Below are 16,909 nucleotides of genomic sequence, written 5' to 3' on the forward strand. Positions count from 1 at the left end.
TGCTAGCCCTTGGCGAGTGCACCGCTCGGCGGCGTGAAGCACACTCACACCGCGTGCGCCCGTCCCCACCGTCCGTCTCTGGAACGTTCCATCTTCCCGGACTGACGCTCCGCCCCCATGAGACACTGGCCTCCCCGGCCTCCCCGGTCCCTGCTGCGACCTCCTGAGGGGGAATCCGACAGCATCTGTCCTTCTAGGACTGGCTCGTGTCACTGAGCGGAGCATCCGCAAGGTCCGTCCATGTCGCAGCAGGGCTCAGTACCCCGCTGTGTGGAGGGGCCATGCTTGCTTGTCCGTCCATCCGGCGAGGGGCACCCGGGTGGTCTCCACCTTTGGCCACAGTGAACAGTGCAGTTATGGATGGGGCTGTGCACACGTCTTCAAGACCCTAGCTCACGTGTTTGGTTTTCCTGATAGGCACAGGAATGTTGGTGATACTATTCCCATTTTATTGATGACAAAGCCGGGGGTCAGAGGCTGTAATAACATGCTCTTGGTTACTTCATTAGCGGTGTCCCCCCAGCTCCTGTCTGCCCGCACGGGCCTCCCACCCAAGCTCCCCGTTGGGCTCTCTCTGCCGCCCCCAGATTCTACGCTGCTGAGATCTGTATTGCTCTCAACTTCCTCCATGAGCGAGGGATCATCTACCGGGATCTGAAGCTGGACAACGTCCTCCTCGACGCTGACGGCCACATCAAGTTAACGGACTACGGCATGTGCAAGGCGAGTACGCGGTCCGTGGGCCGCACGCCCGTGTGGTCAGAGGTGCCCGCCACCCGGTCACCGCGGCTCCGGGGGCCCAGGGGCCTCGCGTTCACGGTCCTAAGCCGGCTTTCTCGGAGACACATCGTCCCACCAGTGGGGCTAACTGACTTTGTCCCCACAGGAAGGCCTGGGCCCTGGTGACACGACCAGCACTTTCTGCGGAACCCCGAATTACATCGCCCCAGAAATCCTGCGGGGGGAGGAGTATGGTGAGCGGGGCTGTCGGGCGGGCAGGCGGATGCAGATGAGGACAGCCCCTGGGCCCTGGAGGCATGCTCTTCTCAGGGATGTGGGCCCGGAGCAGAGGGGGCCGGGTGGACCTGCCAGGGGTCTTAACCTGGACTCTGGGGCCCTAGCCCAGTAGCCAGGGAGAGCGGTTTTATTGACCGATTACACCCGAAATACACACCCCTCACTTTGTTCCCGGCCCCTGTCACCATCTGGCCCCAGCCCTTATTTGAACCTGCGTGGCCCCCGTCTGTCCTCCTGGGTGTCCACTCAGGCGTCCCCAGGTGGAGGAACTGGATAGGATTCCTTTTATCAAGGAGCCCTAAGCGGTGGGGAAGGAAGCAAAGCCACACACGTGTACACGAGTGCCCCCAGCTTGCGTGCCAGCCCCACCAGTGGGGGAGTGACCGAGGGGGACAGGTTAACCCGCCTGCCGCCCCCGTGGACAGCGTTTCTGCCCCTCTGCTTTCTCTGGGTTTGAAACAAAACAGATTACTCTATGTGTGCACGTGTGTGTGTGTGTGGTGCATGTGCATGAGTGTGAAGTGCCACGTGTGACGCATGCGTGTACGTGTGTGATGCGTGCGTGTACATGTGTGTGGTGTGCGTGCATGTGTTTGTACATGTGTATGGGTGTGTATGATGCATATTTGCACACGTGTGATGCATGCTTGTGCATGCGTGTGGTGTGCATGTGATGCATGCCTGTGCGTGTTTGCGTGTGGTGTGTGTGCATGCGTGTGGTGTGCGTGTGATGCATGCTTGTGCGTGTGTGCCCACCCCACATACTCTTGTGTCCTAGTGTTTTCAGTGAGGCATGTCACAAATACACCATCAGATATTCTTAAACATTTTCTTTGCCATTAAAATGGGGGCTGGCTAGGTGGGCAGGTCACTTGCTCTCTCGGGTCAGAGGTGCCCACCAGGCTGCTATCCCCCGGGTCACTGAGGAGCTAGACAGGGAAGGACAGATGGCAGATGGGCAGACCAGGATCGGGCGTCTAGAAGCCGGTCTGGGCCTGGGGGTCCCGTACGGGATGGGGAGACAGCTCCAGAGGGCCTAAGGGGCTGCGGGCACAACTGAAGCCAGGCTCTCCCACTCCCGTTCCCCGATGCGATAAAATACACCCTGAAACAGCGACTGCAGGAGAATGTGGGAAAGACTGCTTGCGGCCTTCAAGAAAGGCAGTGTTCAAGTTTAGGTAGTAAGCCAAAGTAGAGTGAAAAGGATGGTTGCCCCACAGGCTCGCTCAGCTTCCCAAGTCTGCGCGGCCAGAGGGCGGGCCACTGGCTGGCTTAAAAGGCAAGATGACAATCTGGAAAACCAGCAGAGAGCCAGCAAGAGGGTTAACGGCCCTGATGTGGAAACAGCTTTGCAACTAGTTAAGGAAAAAAAAAGACACAGGTCCCAGGACGGTGGGCAGAGGGGAGGCCAGGCCGCCCAGGGCATGTCGGGGCACCGGGCCCAGCGCTGGCCGGAGCCGTGCCGGCGGCCGCGCTCCCCTGCCTCCCCGCTGCATCCGAGCCCCTGCCGACCGCCCGCGGCCCGGCCTGTGCCGTCCCTCCAGGCTTCAGCGTGGACTGGTGGGCGCTGGGGGTTCTGATGTTTGAGATGATGGCCGGGCGCTCCCCCTTTGACATCATCACCGACAACCCCGACATGAACACCGAGGACTACCTTTTCCAAGGTGCGTGGGCCACCAGGTGTCTCCCGAGGCCTCAGGTGCCGCCCCCGGGCTGTGCGTTCGGGTCTCCCCCCACCCGCCCGGCCCGCACAAACAAGGTCGGCCCATCCCCACACACCTGCTCTCAGGGAAGCAAGGACCGGGGTGGGGAAGTGGGAGCGGCCGTGGTGTGGGGGGCCAGTTCACCGGGAAAGACCGCCTGTCCTGATTTAGCCCAGACTCCTTCCTGCCGCCACCAGGTGCGCGCCCTGGAGGCGTGGGTGGGCGGGGCCCCGGTCAGGGCTCCTTGCCACCTGCAGGTGCCGAATTCCCTGCCCCGGGATGCGGGCGCCCAGGAACGCGGTCGTCCCCGCAGCGCCCTCTGGTGGTCCTGTGCAGAGGCGCCCTCGTCCGTGAGGCCGCCGCAGGATCCGGGGCGGGCGGGGGGTGGGGCCTCTGTGGCGGAGAGAGCCTGCTGTATGCAGGGAGCAGGGGCCAGGGGTCCTGCAGACCGCCCAGCTCCGGGCTGGGCAGAGCAAACAGCAGGGAGCCTCGGGAAGGAACCACACTTCTCACCAGGGCCCCACTCGTTGCAGTAATCCTGGAGAAGCCCATCCGGATCCCCCGATTCCTCTCCGTGAAAGCCTCCCACGTCTTGAAAGGATTTTTAAACAAGGTACACCTGTGGCCGCCTAGAAGGCCGTCTGAGTGTGGCTGCCCAGGCTGCTGCGGGACCCGGGGGGGGGGGGGAGTTGGGGGGGCGGCTCTGCTTCCCGACCGGACCTCTGCCCTGTGCTTCGGCGTCTTCGGTCATACTTGCCAAAACAGAACAAGAAATTGTGCCCAAGAGAAATTCAGTGAAAGTGCTGAGGCGGCGGAGGGCATGCGGTGAAGCTCTTTAGGTCACAGAGGGAAAGGAAGCTGCGTGTCCTCTGGCTGTGAATCCGGGCTGCTTTGCACCATACTGACTGGTCCTTATTTGAACTCTGACCCCTAGGACCCCAAAGAGAGGCTCGGCTGCCGGCCACAGACGGGATTTTCTGATATCAAGTCTCACGCATTCTTCCGCAGCATAGACTGGGACCTGGTAAAGCACGGGGACCCGTTTGCTGACCCCCCCTCCAGGGCGGGCTGGGATGAAGGGTGTGGCGGGGCCGCCCTCTGGGGCCCTAGGAGAGGTCCTGCCTCGGTGTCCCCACCACATGCTGTGCTGCTCGGGGGTCCGGTTGGGGACGTCCTTCATCTGTGACCACACCGCCTGGTTGATTCTGTGTAAAATCCACTGGTGGGAGCCGGTTTCATGGTTGGTTTACCAGAACCTGCCCTTCTTGGTCCCATCTTGGGCCGCGGTGAACAGTGAAGCATACAAACCCTTTCCACTTTAGCACCCTGGTTCCTGGTACTAAAGGAAGATTGAACTGAATTTGGTTCACAACAAATAAGTGGCTGCAGAGTTACTGAAATATAACCTTTAAATTGTGCTCCTGAGACAAAGGAGATTAGCTAGCTAATTAAGTGAAGATTGAACTTTAGCTCAAACTAGATCGGAAGAAAGCCCCGCTCTGGGCGCTGTCGCGTCTCCCCCTCCCGCTGCTGTGGAGGCCCGCGGCCAGTGCTGAGGCCCGCCGGGGGCAGGGCAGCTCTCGTCCACTCCCTCTGGTCACTGTCACTTTCCACCCACAGGACTGTCGTCTGCGCATTTGTGGGGTCGCGGTGAGGAGCGCGCTCAGACCACGCGCCCACCCCGCCCACACCCAGCCCTGTCCAGGCCGCGGCTGGGTGATTTCAAAACACAATCCAGCGTCCTCTCCCTTGGAGTTATTAGACACAAATTCTTAGAACAATATTCAGAGCACAGGTACTTTTTAATTAAGAAAAAGACTTTGAGGGGCACCTGGCTGGCTCAGTCAGTGGAGCGTGTGACTCTTGATGTCAGAGTCGTGTGTTCAAGCCCCACGTTGGGTGTAGAGCTTACTCAAAAAAACGGAAGAAAAGAGAAACTGACTTTGATTGGTCCACTAGCACAAGGGAGGGCAAATTAGATTTGGGCTGGTTTCTGACCATTATCCGTACAGCTCGGGACACCTGGCCTGGAGGAAAGTGCCACCGCCAGGCGTCCACAACCCCCGGGCCACGCTGAGCCTCCGTGGCCCACGTACTGACGGGCCGGGCCCATGGCAGGGCCTCGGGGGTTCCGCACAGCGCAGCCCCCAGCACTCGCTAGGCAGGTGTCATCCCACTGAGCTGGAAAAGGCCTTCGTAGATACCTCAGCCACTGTCGGCGGGGCTCCAGCCAGATGCTGGTGGTGCATGCAGGGAGCAGGGGCCAGGGGCCCTGCAGACCGCCCAGCTCCAGGCTGGGCAGAGCAAACAGCAGGGAGCCTCGGGAAGGAACCAGACTTCTCACCAGGGCCCCACTCGTTGCAGTAATCCTGGAGAAGCCCATCCGGATCCCCCGATTCCCGAGGGTGGCATCTGGCCATCTCTGGTCAGTGCATCCTGGCCGGAAGCACTCAAGTGCAGCCTGCGTTTGCCGGGATCAGAAGGCTAAGGGTTGATGGCGTGCGTGTGAAACGATGAGGGTGCTCTTCCACGAGCAGTGTCCACATTTATAAGCCACGTCCAGACCCCAATCAGTCGAGGAAGGTGCAGGTGGTCCCCTAGGGGACACGGGGGCCTGCGGGCCCACCCTTGGCTCTGCGGAGTGCGTGACCACCCGCTCGGCCGCCGTTGCGGACACGCCTGAGCGGAAAGACGCGTACTGCGTGAGGCGGCCCGCGGGGTCCGAGCGCAGTGCCCCGCCGTACTTGAGGGGATGCTGTTTTCGGTGGGAGGGATGTGCAGAGAGTGGAGGGGAAGAAGCATTTTGATAAAATGGGTGCTGGGGTCGCTCTGCCCTCACAGGGCGGCTCCTGGAATTCCCTCGCTACCCCCACGGCCGGGAGAGCAGGGTCCAGCACAGTCTCTGCTTCGCACACATCCGGTGGGGGGCTCATCACCCGGAGCTGGGGAAACAGGGACTAGCGGACAGGAGAAGCCCCGCTCGGAGATGCGGTCACCGTGGACCCCACTCTGCCTCTCCCACCCAGGCCTCAGACACTCAGCCTCCAGGTCTGGGCCTCTGCCCGCCCCCAGGACGGGACTGCTCCCTGCCTAGCCTTGCCAGGGGCGGCCTCCTCTGTCCAGGGACCTCCTGCTTCCTCTCAAGCTTCTCGGAGCCCCCGAGGCCCCCAGCACCCTCTGCGGGGCAGCCCACCGCCCTTGCCTCCTCCAGGCCCTCAGAACCGGAGCCTGCCTGGCCGCCACGCATGCCCCTTCCAGCCTCCTCTCTGCTCACACCGGCTCCGCCGAGCGGCGGCCTGCCTCTGGGCGGCATCCAGGTGGCACTGTTCTTGCTCACTGCTTTTGACTGAGGAAAGGAGGTGACGCTCTTGAGACGCTCGTGAGACAGTCTCGGAGGGAGGCTGAGCAGCCTCACGCCCTCAGACCAGAGGATGGGGCCCCGGGATGGGGGGTGGGCGTGGAGGACCCCGGGAGAGCTTCTTGCTTCAGACCCAGCTCCACTTGCTTCTTGGGTCTGCTGCGACTTGCTATTTAAATCTTAAAGCAGCCAAGACCTAAGGTGGGGAAATAGCTTAAGAAATACCCCCCCACACTTTTTATCAGAAAAGATTGCATACAAAAGAATACGGGTAATTGTGTATAAAAGGTGAGAAGCAACAAGGACGGGGCCTTGGTCCCCACGCACACGGGTGACCGCTCTGCCTGCAGGGACAGCCCGTCCTCTCTGCCACATGCCCTCTCCTGCCCGGGGACCGGATGCCGTGCCAGCCACATCCCTGTGTGTGTCGGGCAGCCGGCGGGAAGGACTCGTCCATATCTGGGACACCCCCATGTCCTCCACTTGCCGAAGTGGGGCCCGAGCCGCTCATGTTCCACACCCACTCTGCTTCTGTTGTAACTGGAACGGCTCATCACGTCGGCCTTGGACAGTTCCACGGCCCCCGCGGGGACGTGTGCAGCCCCACGCAGGCAGGCGTGTCCAGGCTCAGCCCTACCGAGGGCCCAGCAGGCCTGGGCAGCGTGCTGCGTGCTTCCTCTCCCCGGCCTCACGCGTGGTTACACGGCACGGAGGGGACCCAACACAATGGCCCCACGGGGCAGGGCCCGTGTCTCTTGCTCACGGCTCAGTGTTCTCGGGCACAGTGCACACCCGCTGGGGGCGGGGGGAGGCTTGTGTGTGTCACGGAGGGACTGGGCGAGCAGGCCCTCACTGTCCTCGCCCGTGTGACATGCAGCTGAGGGGCCCCTGGCCCGGGCACTCCGCCCTCTGGCATGAGCGTGTCTCAGCCCCATAAAGGGTGAGTTGGAAGTCAGAGTCTGGATCCTGAGAAGCCCTGTTTCCTGCCTGACGAGCATCCCTTGTGATTAGAAACAGAGGATCAGTTACGGCTTTTCGGGGAGGAAGGTCCCGGTGGGACAAGGGCTCACCAAGCGGCAGCGTGGGCAGCGGCGTCCCTGCCGAGTCCGAGCTCCTTTACGACCAGGGTTCCAAGTTGTAAGAAAGGAAACGCTCCCGGGGCGCCTGGGTGGCTCAGTCGTTAAACGTCTGCCTTCGGCTCAGGTCATGATCCCGGGGTCCTGGGATCGAGCCCCGCATCAGGCTCCCTGCTCGGCGGGGAGCCTGCTTCTCCCTCTCCCACTCCCCTTGCTTGTGTTCCTGCTTTCACTCTCTCTCTCTCTGTCAAATAAATAAATAAAATCTTAAAAAAAAAAAAAAGAAAGAAAGGAAACGCTCCCGAGACCAGCCTGGTTCGGTTTCAGGGGCCGGGCTGTGGGGGTGCAGATGCCCAGCCGGCTCTGTCCCGGGTACAGGGCCCACGTGGCCCATGCTGCCAGCATTTCTAAACTCAGGGTTTTTCTGGCTTCAGATGCTTTCTCCTAGATTTGTGTTTAAGGGAAAAGAAAGCTAGCCTTCAAATACGGGACATACTTAAACACGGAGTGTCTTCTATTCCGTCCTGTGGTTTGAGTCCCTGCAGAAACCCAATCAATCTGACTTCTTGCCTTGTTCTTCCCAGTTGGAGAAGAAGCAGGCCCTTCCGCCATTCCAGCCCCAGATAACCGACGAGTACGGTCTGGACAACTTCGACACCCAGTTCACCAGCGAGCCCGTGCAGCTGACCCCAGATGATGAGTGAGGCCTGGGCGGGGGGCGGGGGGCGGGGGGGGTGGCCAGGAGGGTCGGATCACCCCGTCCGCCGTCTGCCCTGTCCGGGTCGGCCGCGGGCTTGGGGGGCAGGGGCTGACACCAGTCCCTGCGCTCTGCCTGTGCACACAGGGACGTCATAAAGAGGATCGACCAGTCCGAGTTTGAAGGTTTCGAGTACATCAACCCGTTACTGCTCTCCACCGAGGAGTCCGTGTGAGGCCGTCTTCTCTGTCATGGACACGTCTGTGAATGACCCCTTCACTCTATCCTTAACCACAGCGCATGCATGCCAGGCTGGACGCAAGGCTCCAAGCGCGGCCAGGAGGGACCCTTGCCGCTGAGACCGTGGACGGGGCGTCCAGCCGGCCCTTCTCGGAGCGGAACAGTCTGGCGTCTGGGCCCGCGCGGCCGGCTTCGTGCTGGAGGAGTTTGCTTCTTGTGCCTGCGCCGCGGAGGACCCGCGGTGACTGTGTCCGAGGGAGAAACTGCCCCACGATTTCGAAGGTGCACACTTTCCACAGAAACAGAACTGACCTGCTCCGCCAGGAGAGTTAGCCTATAATGTCCTGAGGAATAAAATGTGCCCATGATGTTGAAGCCTCCCTGGTGCCTTTTTTCTGCGAGCGGCACCTGCCCAGAGTCGCGGGCGACACCCACACGGGAGGCCCCAGAGCGGGCGGGGTCTGCGCCAAGTGGTGGCTGGGGACTGGGGACGGGAGTCCGAGTGCTCGCAGGGACGCACTGCGTTGAAGAATTTACAAATGTGGAACGTTTTCTAAATCCCGGTAGGTTTCTGTTAATATTTAACACGTGTGTCACACCCATGCGTTGCCATGGTCCAGCGTGGAGGCCACACGGCATCCAGACGGATCCTGCTGCTGACAGAAGCACCCGGAGGCCAAAAAAGGTAAGGAAGTTGAGAACAAAATCTGCACAAAATATTTCTGCAAACACTAAGCTCCGTGATATCCTGTATTAAATCTTCAAAAAAATATTTTTATCGGTAATAAGTATGCTCAGAATTAGAAAATTTAAAAACATCTGCGTGTAGGTGCCCCTAGCCTTACATAATAAATCTAGAAGACCCATGAACATTCCACCCCGGTTGCAGAGTAGCTTTTCTACAACACAGAGACTTGTCTCAACCAGTGATGCAATTGCAACCGGGAAGACTTGCCTCCAAAGACAGAAATTAGGGACCCCAGAGCAGATCCCGAGAGCCAACTTCTGGGTCTCACGGGGGTCACAGCCCGGAGCTGACATCCATAGCACGGCGTCCACCCGAGGGCTAGGCGGTCAGTCGGGACTGGTGAGCGGAGCCCTGGGACGGGCTGATGTCACACGGGGAGGGCGAGAGCCCCGTGTGCCCGGGAGGGGATAACAAACGGCTGCTGAGAGCCCCCTTGGGCACAATGACCGTGTCTGTTCCAACAGGACGGGGGCCCTGGATTTGTTGAGACTGAAAGCATTGATTTCTTGCTGCCAAACAGCGGCTCGGGTTCCAGCTGGGCGGGTCCCGTGCAGACGTGTGCACACGGCCGGGCTGGTGGCTCGGGGACACGTAGAGCCGTCTGCTTTATAAATTCAAGAAGGGGAAGGTAGCACTGCAGTGGGGGTGGGAAGCAGCAGCCCCAACATTTGCGAGCGGCATGGGTTGTCTGGATGGCCCGTGGATGGAGACACCGTGGCCATGGCCGGCGCGGTCTGTGGTTGGCGCGGTGAGCGGGCAGCGCCCGTCCCCAGCCATCTTCCTCCCACAGCCGGTGTTCGCGGGCCAAGGCCGGGCAGGCTTCTCGCATCCACTAAAGACTTAGAGGAACACGCATGCTATTATTTCTGATAAAACTAGGTGTTTCCAGAAAGCAGCAGTTTTGGAAGGTGTTTTTATTATTTTTTTAAGATTTTATTTATTAGAGAGAGAGCACACAAGCAGGGGGAGCAGGAGGGAGAAGCAGGCTCCCCGTGGAGCAGGGAGCCCGATGCGGGGCTCGATCCCAGGACCCTGGGGTCATGACCTGAGCGGAAGGCAGTCGCTTAACCACTGAGCCACCCAGGCGCCCTGGAAAGCGTTTTCTAAAAAATAGACTTTCTATAGAGCAGTTTTAGGTTCATATCAAAATTGTAGGGCATCTGCAGAGATTTCCCACGTGCCCCTGCCCCCATGTACCGCCACCCCCCCCACCCTCCCTTCCCAGGGGCCACTTGTGACCGCGGACAAACCGCACAGACATGTCATCGTCCCCAGGGTGCTGGGTGCACATCTTGGGGGCGCAGCACACAGTTTGGACAAAATGATGACATGTACCCACCAGTGCAGATTGGTGCACACGCCCGAAGTCCCGTGTGCCCGTCCGCGGTGCCCACAGGTTTCTCAACTGTCTCTGTAGTTTTGCCTTTTCCAGAAGCCCCTACAGGGGGTCACGCAGCATGCGGTCTGCAGACTGGCATCTTTCCCTTGGTCACGTGCAGTTAGGTTCCTCCACGGTGTCTTCATGGCTCGTGACCCGCTCCCTGCCACCACTGCTCTGCGGCCACGGTGGGTGCCACAAAAGCCCAGCTCTTCCAGAATCTGTGGGCCGTCAGCACTGGAAGGAGAGCTACCTATAGATGCTCTTGTGCCCCACTTTCCACGGGCCCCGGAAGCCCAACACCTGGCTGATGCGGAATGTTCTGGCACACTGGCCTGCCCACTGCGATGACGCCTGGCCCGGTCCCACCCCTTAAGTCCCCGCCCGCCCGTGGGTGAGGTGTCTTCCGCCCGGGGTGGCTGGCACTGCGTAATGAGCACTTCATCTGGGGAATTAAAACACGGTGTGAGCGGGGTCTGCGGAGGCAGGAAAACGTGCAGCCCCCGCCTGTCCGCAGACGCGGCCAGTTCTGCTCACGAGTCTCAGCTCATGCACCTGGGCCTGGTCCCTCTGCTAAGCGGCTCTGTCCATTCCGGACGGCAGGAGAGCGCTCTGCTTAGCGTCAGCCAAAAAGGGAGAGGAGCCCGGGTTTCGGTCCCAATACAAACACACCACACCAGGAGTCCACACTGACATTTTAACACGTGGCTTCCATGGCGGAGAGGACACGGTTCCGGCAGGGGGAGGCTGGGCCTCCGCAGTGGCTAGGCTCACCACACCACGTCTTCCGTGCTTTCCGCCAGGCACTGAGCAAGGTGGCCATCGATGTCCAGCGGGGCCAGACTGCAAGAGGGAGGAGATGGTCACCCAGGCACGCGAATGCTGGCCACACGCCACCTGGCCGGGGCACCCGCCACGCACCTTCACGGCCTTCCCTGGTATGACCACCTCACCAAAGGTCAGCCAGAGAGAACCCCGCAACAGTCTCCATAGCTGGTCGGAAACAGGGGGAAGGTCCAGAGAGTCCACACGAGCCAGAACAGGCCTTCCCAAATCCTGTTCCCCGGGGCTGTTTCTCTGGGCCAGGCGCTCAGCGCACCTGGACACACATTCTCAAGGCTCACCCAGGCGCCTGCGTCTGGGGGGAGGGGGGCGCCATGTGTCTGAACGAGCCTCCCAGGGATTCTGGAACCCACTCGGCTTGAGAACCTCACGGCTCCCAGGGAACTGCTTGTCCTGGAGCCTGAAAGCCCGCCTGGCGGTGCACAGGACAGCGTGAGAAGCTCCTCTGCAGGGCCTCAAGGTCGAGGGTGGCCCTTCCTTGCTCCCCGGCCTGCCCACAGCTGGGCCTCTGTCAGAGGTCCGTCAGAGGGTCACGTCCTCTTATGAAAACCGCCCCACTTGGCCCCCCAAAAAGGAAAAGCACAAAGGCCGGGACCCCACGAGCACGATCACTGTCCGTCCAGAGACGCAGGGAAATGAAGTGGGTGGAAGGTGTGTGTGCAGCTCAGGTCTGAGATCGTGTTTTCTTGACGTGGACGGACCAAGCCCCCTTAGGGAGGGGTTTCAGTGAGCCTGGGCTGCCAACCTACAGCTCTGGGGGCTCCGAGGCCTATGGTTGGCCTCTCGGTGTCCAGTGGGGTGTGGGGAGGGGTCTGGATTCGTGGCACAGAGCACTTTCCATCCCTGATCTCATCTAACCCCATCAAGGAGGGAGGGCCAGGCAGGACCGTCTCCGATGTGCTTGAGAGCTGTGGGCGGGCAGCTTCTGGCCGTGCCCCAGAGAGTGGCAGAGCTGGGGTGCTCAGCAAGGCTGCTGGGGGACACACTCCCACAACGCGGCCGAGCCCCCCAGCTGCAAGCGGCAGTGTTCCTGTGTCCACCCGTCGGCTGGCCTGCCCTCAGCTCCTCGGCCTCCTGCTATTGGCCAAGGCCCGTCCAGACCCCCTCCTGCAACCCTTACGCCCCAGACGGGCCCAGCCTCCCCGTACCTCCCTGGGCCTGGCAGCACGAGTCATGACCCCCTTCCTGTTGGGACTTAAATGTCCCCCCCAGCCTGTCCCAGGCCGGCACGTGTCATGGTGGCCGGAGCCCCACCTGCACTTACAGAGCAGAGCTCAGCACACCGGTTTTGCCCCCGCGGCCTTCCCCAGTGGGGCACCCTGGGCCTCTGTTAGCAGCTGACAGAGCGGACACCCCCTTCATCACCATGGCTCCCGCTGGACCCTCTGCGCCATGGCCTGAGGCGGTTTGCCCACAGGGCTTCTCCCTAGCCCCAGGCACCTCCCAAGATGTGACCCTTCCTCTGTCCGATCTAGAGCCATCCAGCTCAGCTGGCCAAGTTCACAGGCCAGAGTAGAAAGGCCCGTCCCTGGAGCAGCACTGCACGACGGTGGGGAGCACAGCACCGCCTCTCACCCTGCTGCTCTGGGCGCCTGTGCCCCTCCGGTGGCCTCCAGCTGCCCTCTCAGACTTCGTAGGGCTGGCCAGTGGGCTCCCAAGTCCCTAGGGCCCCTGCCTGCTCTCTCCAAGGCTGCCAGGAGATTCTAAGGTCTGGACCGGGTCACCCTGTCTGGGGTTTCCAGGTGGTATCCCTTGGGGGGAGCACCCTCTGGGACCCTTCAGACCCCCCCCGCCCCGAGTAAGCGAACTTGGTCTCAGCAGCCCTGTCCCGCACGCAGTTTCTGCAGCAGCTTGCCCAAGACGGGCCTGCCTTCCGTCACACCGAAGCCCGTGTGTGGCCCTTGGCGTGGCTGCAGGAGAGGAGACTCGGCCCAAGAGCCTCCAGGCGTCTGCCTCAGACAAAGCAACCCGCAGGGGCCCCGCACTGGCACAGGGCAAACAAGCCAGGTTCCCCTCGCACATGCGGGACACGACTCAGCTTCTGGCTTCCCCATCCCCATGTCAAGTGGCCCATGGAAGCCCGTCCTCCCAACCGCCCCCCGAGAGCCCACAGAACACGCGAACCCAGCAGCAAGCAGATGGGGTTTCACACCCCATTTGTCGAATCCACCACGTAACCATCCGTCGCATCACAGAATAAAGCCGTCCTGAGTGACCTGGAAACACTAAGGCTTTGAGAAGAACGGTGCGCTCATCCCACAGCACCCTGTCCCCAAAGCATACCCATCACCAGAAGCCCTCGGGTCACCAGTCACCCCCGTGGCCTGTCAGAAGGGCAGAGCGCAGCCTCAGTCTCTGGGTCAAAAATTTCCCAAGTGGGGGGACGCCTGGGTGGCTCAGTCGTTAAGCGTCTGCCTTCGGCTCAGGTCATGATCCCACGGTCCTGGGATCGAGTCCCGCATCGGGCTCCCTGCTCCTTGGGAGCCTGCTTCTCCCTCTGCCTCTCTCTCTCTCTGTCTCTCATGAATAAATAAATAAAAATCTTTAAAAAAAAAAAAAAAATTTCCCAAGTGGGGTGCCCAGCTGGCTCAGTCAGCAGAGCATCTGACCCTTGACCTCGGGGGTCAGGAGTTCAAGCCCCACGCTGGCTGTAGAGTTTACTTAAAAATATTTTTTTAAATAAAAGATACTATATATTAAAACAATTTTTCCCAAGAATCACTAAAAGCTGACAGTTTTCTAGGGAAAGTCACAAGACAATTGGACAGTTTAGTTACTACATGCACCTGCCACACCGGACCCTCCTTCCCATGGCCCAGGTTGTCTCCCTGCCCCAGGGTCCTGAGCATCCCAAGGGCCCGCGCCTTTGTTTACAGCGACCCATGTGTCCCCAGTCACAGGGCGGACCTGAGGAGTGTGTCCTGGCCCGAGGACCCTCTCCTTTGCAGTCACATGGAAGAACGCGCTACGAGCATTTCAGACACGCTGAGGCCTGGACCCCACTGTGCTGACACCTACTTTGGGAAAAATGAGACACTCTGCCAAGCCTTAATTTAACTGCTTAAGAAACTCAAATCTGCAGTTTTTCTCTCCCTGCTGTCTCTGTCATCGGGAATCTTTCCTTTAGACTGTGTAGAAACGCCAGCATCCCAAAGACGAGCCCCCTCCGGAAGAGGAGGAAAGGTGGGGCACCCTGACAGCTTCTGCCAAGAAAACATATTTCCCACCAGGGTCTGCTGTGGCGTCCTCTGCCCCTGGGCTTCGTGGACTAGGCGTGAGTCGGGAAGACCACGGTTTTTAAAGAGTGTTCACCGCATTCTCAGAACTGGCGAGCCGGTCGGTATTTGCAACCCACAACCATCCCAAAACACAACTACAGGCAAGAGGCATCGCAGTGAGATGCTGGGTCTGCGAACATTCTGCAAATTCCCCGGTGCTCCTGTGGGCCGCTGAGCTGCCTCTGCGAGGCCCGGCTTGTGGCTCCGCCTGCCGGGGCTTCACCCACATGCACCGTCCCTGTCCCTGTCCCCGTGTGGGACAGCCACCACCTCACCCAAACCAGGCCGCTCTTGCCTCCCCAGCCCTGGGCTGTGCGGGCACTTCAAGGAGATAAATGTGGGGGTACTGGGCTCACCCCAGCACCGGGCTTTCAAAGCCTTGTTCCCGTAACAACGGTGCAGACTGGAGGAGCCCAGACAGTTGACCACCGACCGACAGGATCACGACGGGATCAAAAGATCTTCGTGGGCAGGCTCTGTGTGCTCATCCGAACCAGGGGTTTGAGGGGGTTTGGTCTGCCGTCAGCTCCGTCGCCCTCACTGTCCAGGATGGTGTTTGCTTCTGGAGGACCAGGGATGCGGCCCGGGACTTGCACACCATGTCTCAGCCACAGGAAATCTGGAGCTGCCCACTTACTGAAACCTGCCGTCCATTCACTGCACCTGAGCCCTATGACCCCCACACCTGTGTCCTTAGTTGTGGGACGTGGCCCACAAGCTGCGCAGTTCGGGTTTAACATCTCAGCAAAACTGAATTCCATTCCCCTCACTTAAAAAAAAATATAAAGAGGGCACCTGGGTGGCTCAGTCAGTTAAGCGTCTGACTCTTGGTTTCGGCTCAGGTCATGATCTCGGGGTCATAGGATGGAGCCCTGCGTCAGGCTCCATGCTCAGCAGGGAGACTGCTTGGTCCCTCTCTCTCTGCCCCTACCCCCCATCTGCACTCCCTGTCTCTGTAAAATAAATAAATACATCTTTTTTTTAAAAAGGAATATAAAAATATACAATGAGTTCTTAAAGGAAAACAGCATCTCTAGGCACAAAAAGTCTTCTTTTTTAAAACCTACTCCTACGAAGACACCGGTGGGACGCTTTAAACAGGAAACTGCTTGGCAACCCACAGCCTGGGGGGGGCCCTGGAGATGGCAGTCACCACTAGGTTCCCTGTGACTTAGAGGTGGGGCTCCCTGCCCTCCGGCTGCAGAGTCGGCTCCAGGGAGACTGCCGCCTGTCCACGGGGCTCCAAAGGACGAGTGAGCGGTGGACCCCCCAGACCATACACCTGCGCCGTCTGGCTAACGGGTTCAGTCACTGAGCCCCGCAAACTCCGCAGGCACCAACTACCACCTGAAGAGGCCGAAGCTGAGCCCAAGCACCCCTCGGCCTTCTAAACGTGGCTGTGGCTCCCAAAGAGGGCTGGGGTGAGCGGAGGGGAATGGAGGCCAGGCCCCGCGCACTCACCTGGGGGCGAAGTCGGCCTGGCACATGGGGCAGCTCCGCAGGGTCGCCTCCCACAGCTGCTCCTGGGCGCCGGGGGTCCCGCGGGGCTCAGGCGCGGGGCGTCGCTGCGGGGACCGGGCAGGGGACCCCGAGCGCCCCCGGGCCCCAAGCAGCACCCGGTAGGAACGCCCTGGGTCCCCGCCTCCCCCCGGGGCCGGTGGGAAGGGCGTCCAGGAAAAGGTCCGGGCTCCCACGGTGAACACCTCGGGGGGCGCGGTGCGCTCGGGACCCCGGCCGCGCTCCTGCCAAACGAGGTTGTCGGGCCGCGTCAGCCGCGCCCGGGCGCCCCCCCGGCCAGGGCGCCCGCCCCACTCCACACCCGGCCTCCCCGGGGGCCCCCCCACTACGCACCGGGCCGGGGAAGGCAGGCAGCGACGGCAGCTCTCCGTCGGGGCTCAGATCCGCGCTCCCAGCTCGCAGCAGCTCCGCCCACGGCCGCGCGCACTCGCCGCTATCCCCCGGGAGGGGCCCCCCGCGGCCGCTGGGGGTGCGGGGAGAACTCAGCGGGGGACCCGGCGGGGGCGGGGAACCGAGTCGGGTTCCGGGAAACACGTGGGCGCGGGGCCCCGGAGCGGCCAGGGGACACCGGCCTCCCCCCTACCCCCGGCCAGCCCCCCCACGCCTCTGCCCCCCCACAGGCCTCCCCTCCACCAACTCTCCCGGCCCCCGGCCTCACCCGCCCCCCGAGGACGGCCTCCGGCGGCGCAGCCCCTGCCGCGGCCTCCGCGCCGCCTCCATCCGCCCCCAGCCGCGCGTCCGGCGGAAGTGAGCGGCCCGCCGGGGACCCCGCCCCCGCCCCGACACAGACCCCGCCCCGCCCCGCCCCTCGCCGTGGACCCCGCCCCCCCAACCCCCGCGCCAAGCTCCTGTCTCAAGCGCGCTGTGGACCTGGCCGCCCCCCACCCCCGCCGGCGCGCCCCGATCCCTCCCCTGTGCGCGCTGGAGCCCGCCCCTGGCCGCGCACCCCCACCCCACAGCCTGCTCCTGGGGCCCTGACGCGGCCTCCCGTTCGTGACACTGTCGGAGGGGAAGGTGTCCTGACCTCCACATTGGAGGAGAGGCAGGCCACGG

General features: G+C 61.4%; 2 protein-coding genes across 4 annotated transcripts in view; one reads left to right on the top strand and one right to left on the bottom strand.

Annotated features, from left to right (window-relative positions):
• Positions 1–8,466, top strand: part of PRKCZ (protein kinase C zeta) — a 104,286-nt gene extending 95,820 nt beyond the window's left edge. For all 3 annotated transcript variants that reach the window (XM_081817314.1, XM_081817315.1, XM_081817316.1), the window contains 7 exons: positions 588–727; positions 891–974; positions 2,562–2,681; positions 3,254–3,333; positions 3,655–3,744; positions 7,739–7,854; positions 7,999–8,466. In XM_081817314.1, the coding sequence (XP_081673440.1) occupies positions 588–727; positions 891–974; positions 2,562–2,681; positions 3,254–3,333; positions 3,655–3,744; positions 7,739–7,854; positions 7,999–8,086 (718 nt within the window). In that variant the 3' untranslated portion in view covers positions 8,087–8,466. The remainder of the gene's footprint in view (positions 1–587; positions 728–890; positions 975–2,561; positions 2,682–3,253; positions 3,334–3,654; positions 3,745–7,738; positions 7,855–7,998) is intronic.
• Positions 8,467–8,496: 30 nt separating this feature from the next.
• On the bottom strand, positions 8,497–16,625 carry FAAP20 (FA core complex associated protein 20). Its single transcript, XM_081817317.1, has 4 exons — positions 16,515–16,625; positions 16,190–16,319; positions 15,800–16,080; positions 8,497–11,060 (listed from the first exon to the last, which is right to left on the bottom strand). Exons 1-4 carry the CDS (start codon positions 16,574–16,576, stop codon positions 10,988–10,990), a joined length of 546 nt encoding a protein of 181 aa, XP_081673443.1. The 5' UTR covers positions 16,577–16,625; the 3' UTR covers positions 8,497–10,987.
• Between the last annotated feature and the right edge of the window lie 284 nt (positions 16,626–16,909).

Source organism: Leptonychotes weddellii, chromosome 4, assembly GCF_054177405.1.
Source record: "Leptonychotes weddellii isolate Sample4059 chromosome 4, ASM5417740v2, whole genome shotgun sequence".
NCBI classification, from domain to species: domain Eukaryota; kingdom Metazoa; phylum Chordata; class Mammalia; order Carnivora; family Phocidae; genus Leptonychotes; species Leptonychotes weddellii.

Excerpts from the sequence above, each read along its gene's own strand:
- FAAP20 (XM_081817317.1), bottom strand. The coding sequence starts at position 16,576 with ATGGAGGCGGCGCGGAGGCCGCGGCAGGGGCTGCGCCGCCGGAGGCCG. Across the intron at positions 16,320-16,514 it reads AGGCCGTCCTCGGGGGGCGG|CGGCCGCGGGGGGCCCCTCC; the intron begins GTGAGGCCGGGG and ends CCGCACCCCCAG. Across the intron at positions 16,081-16,189 it reads TGCCTGCCTTCCCCGGCCCG|GAGCGCGGCCGGGGTCCCGA; the intron begins GTGCGTAGTGGG and ends CTCGTTTGGCAG.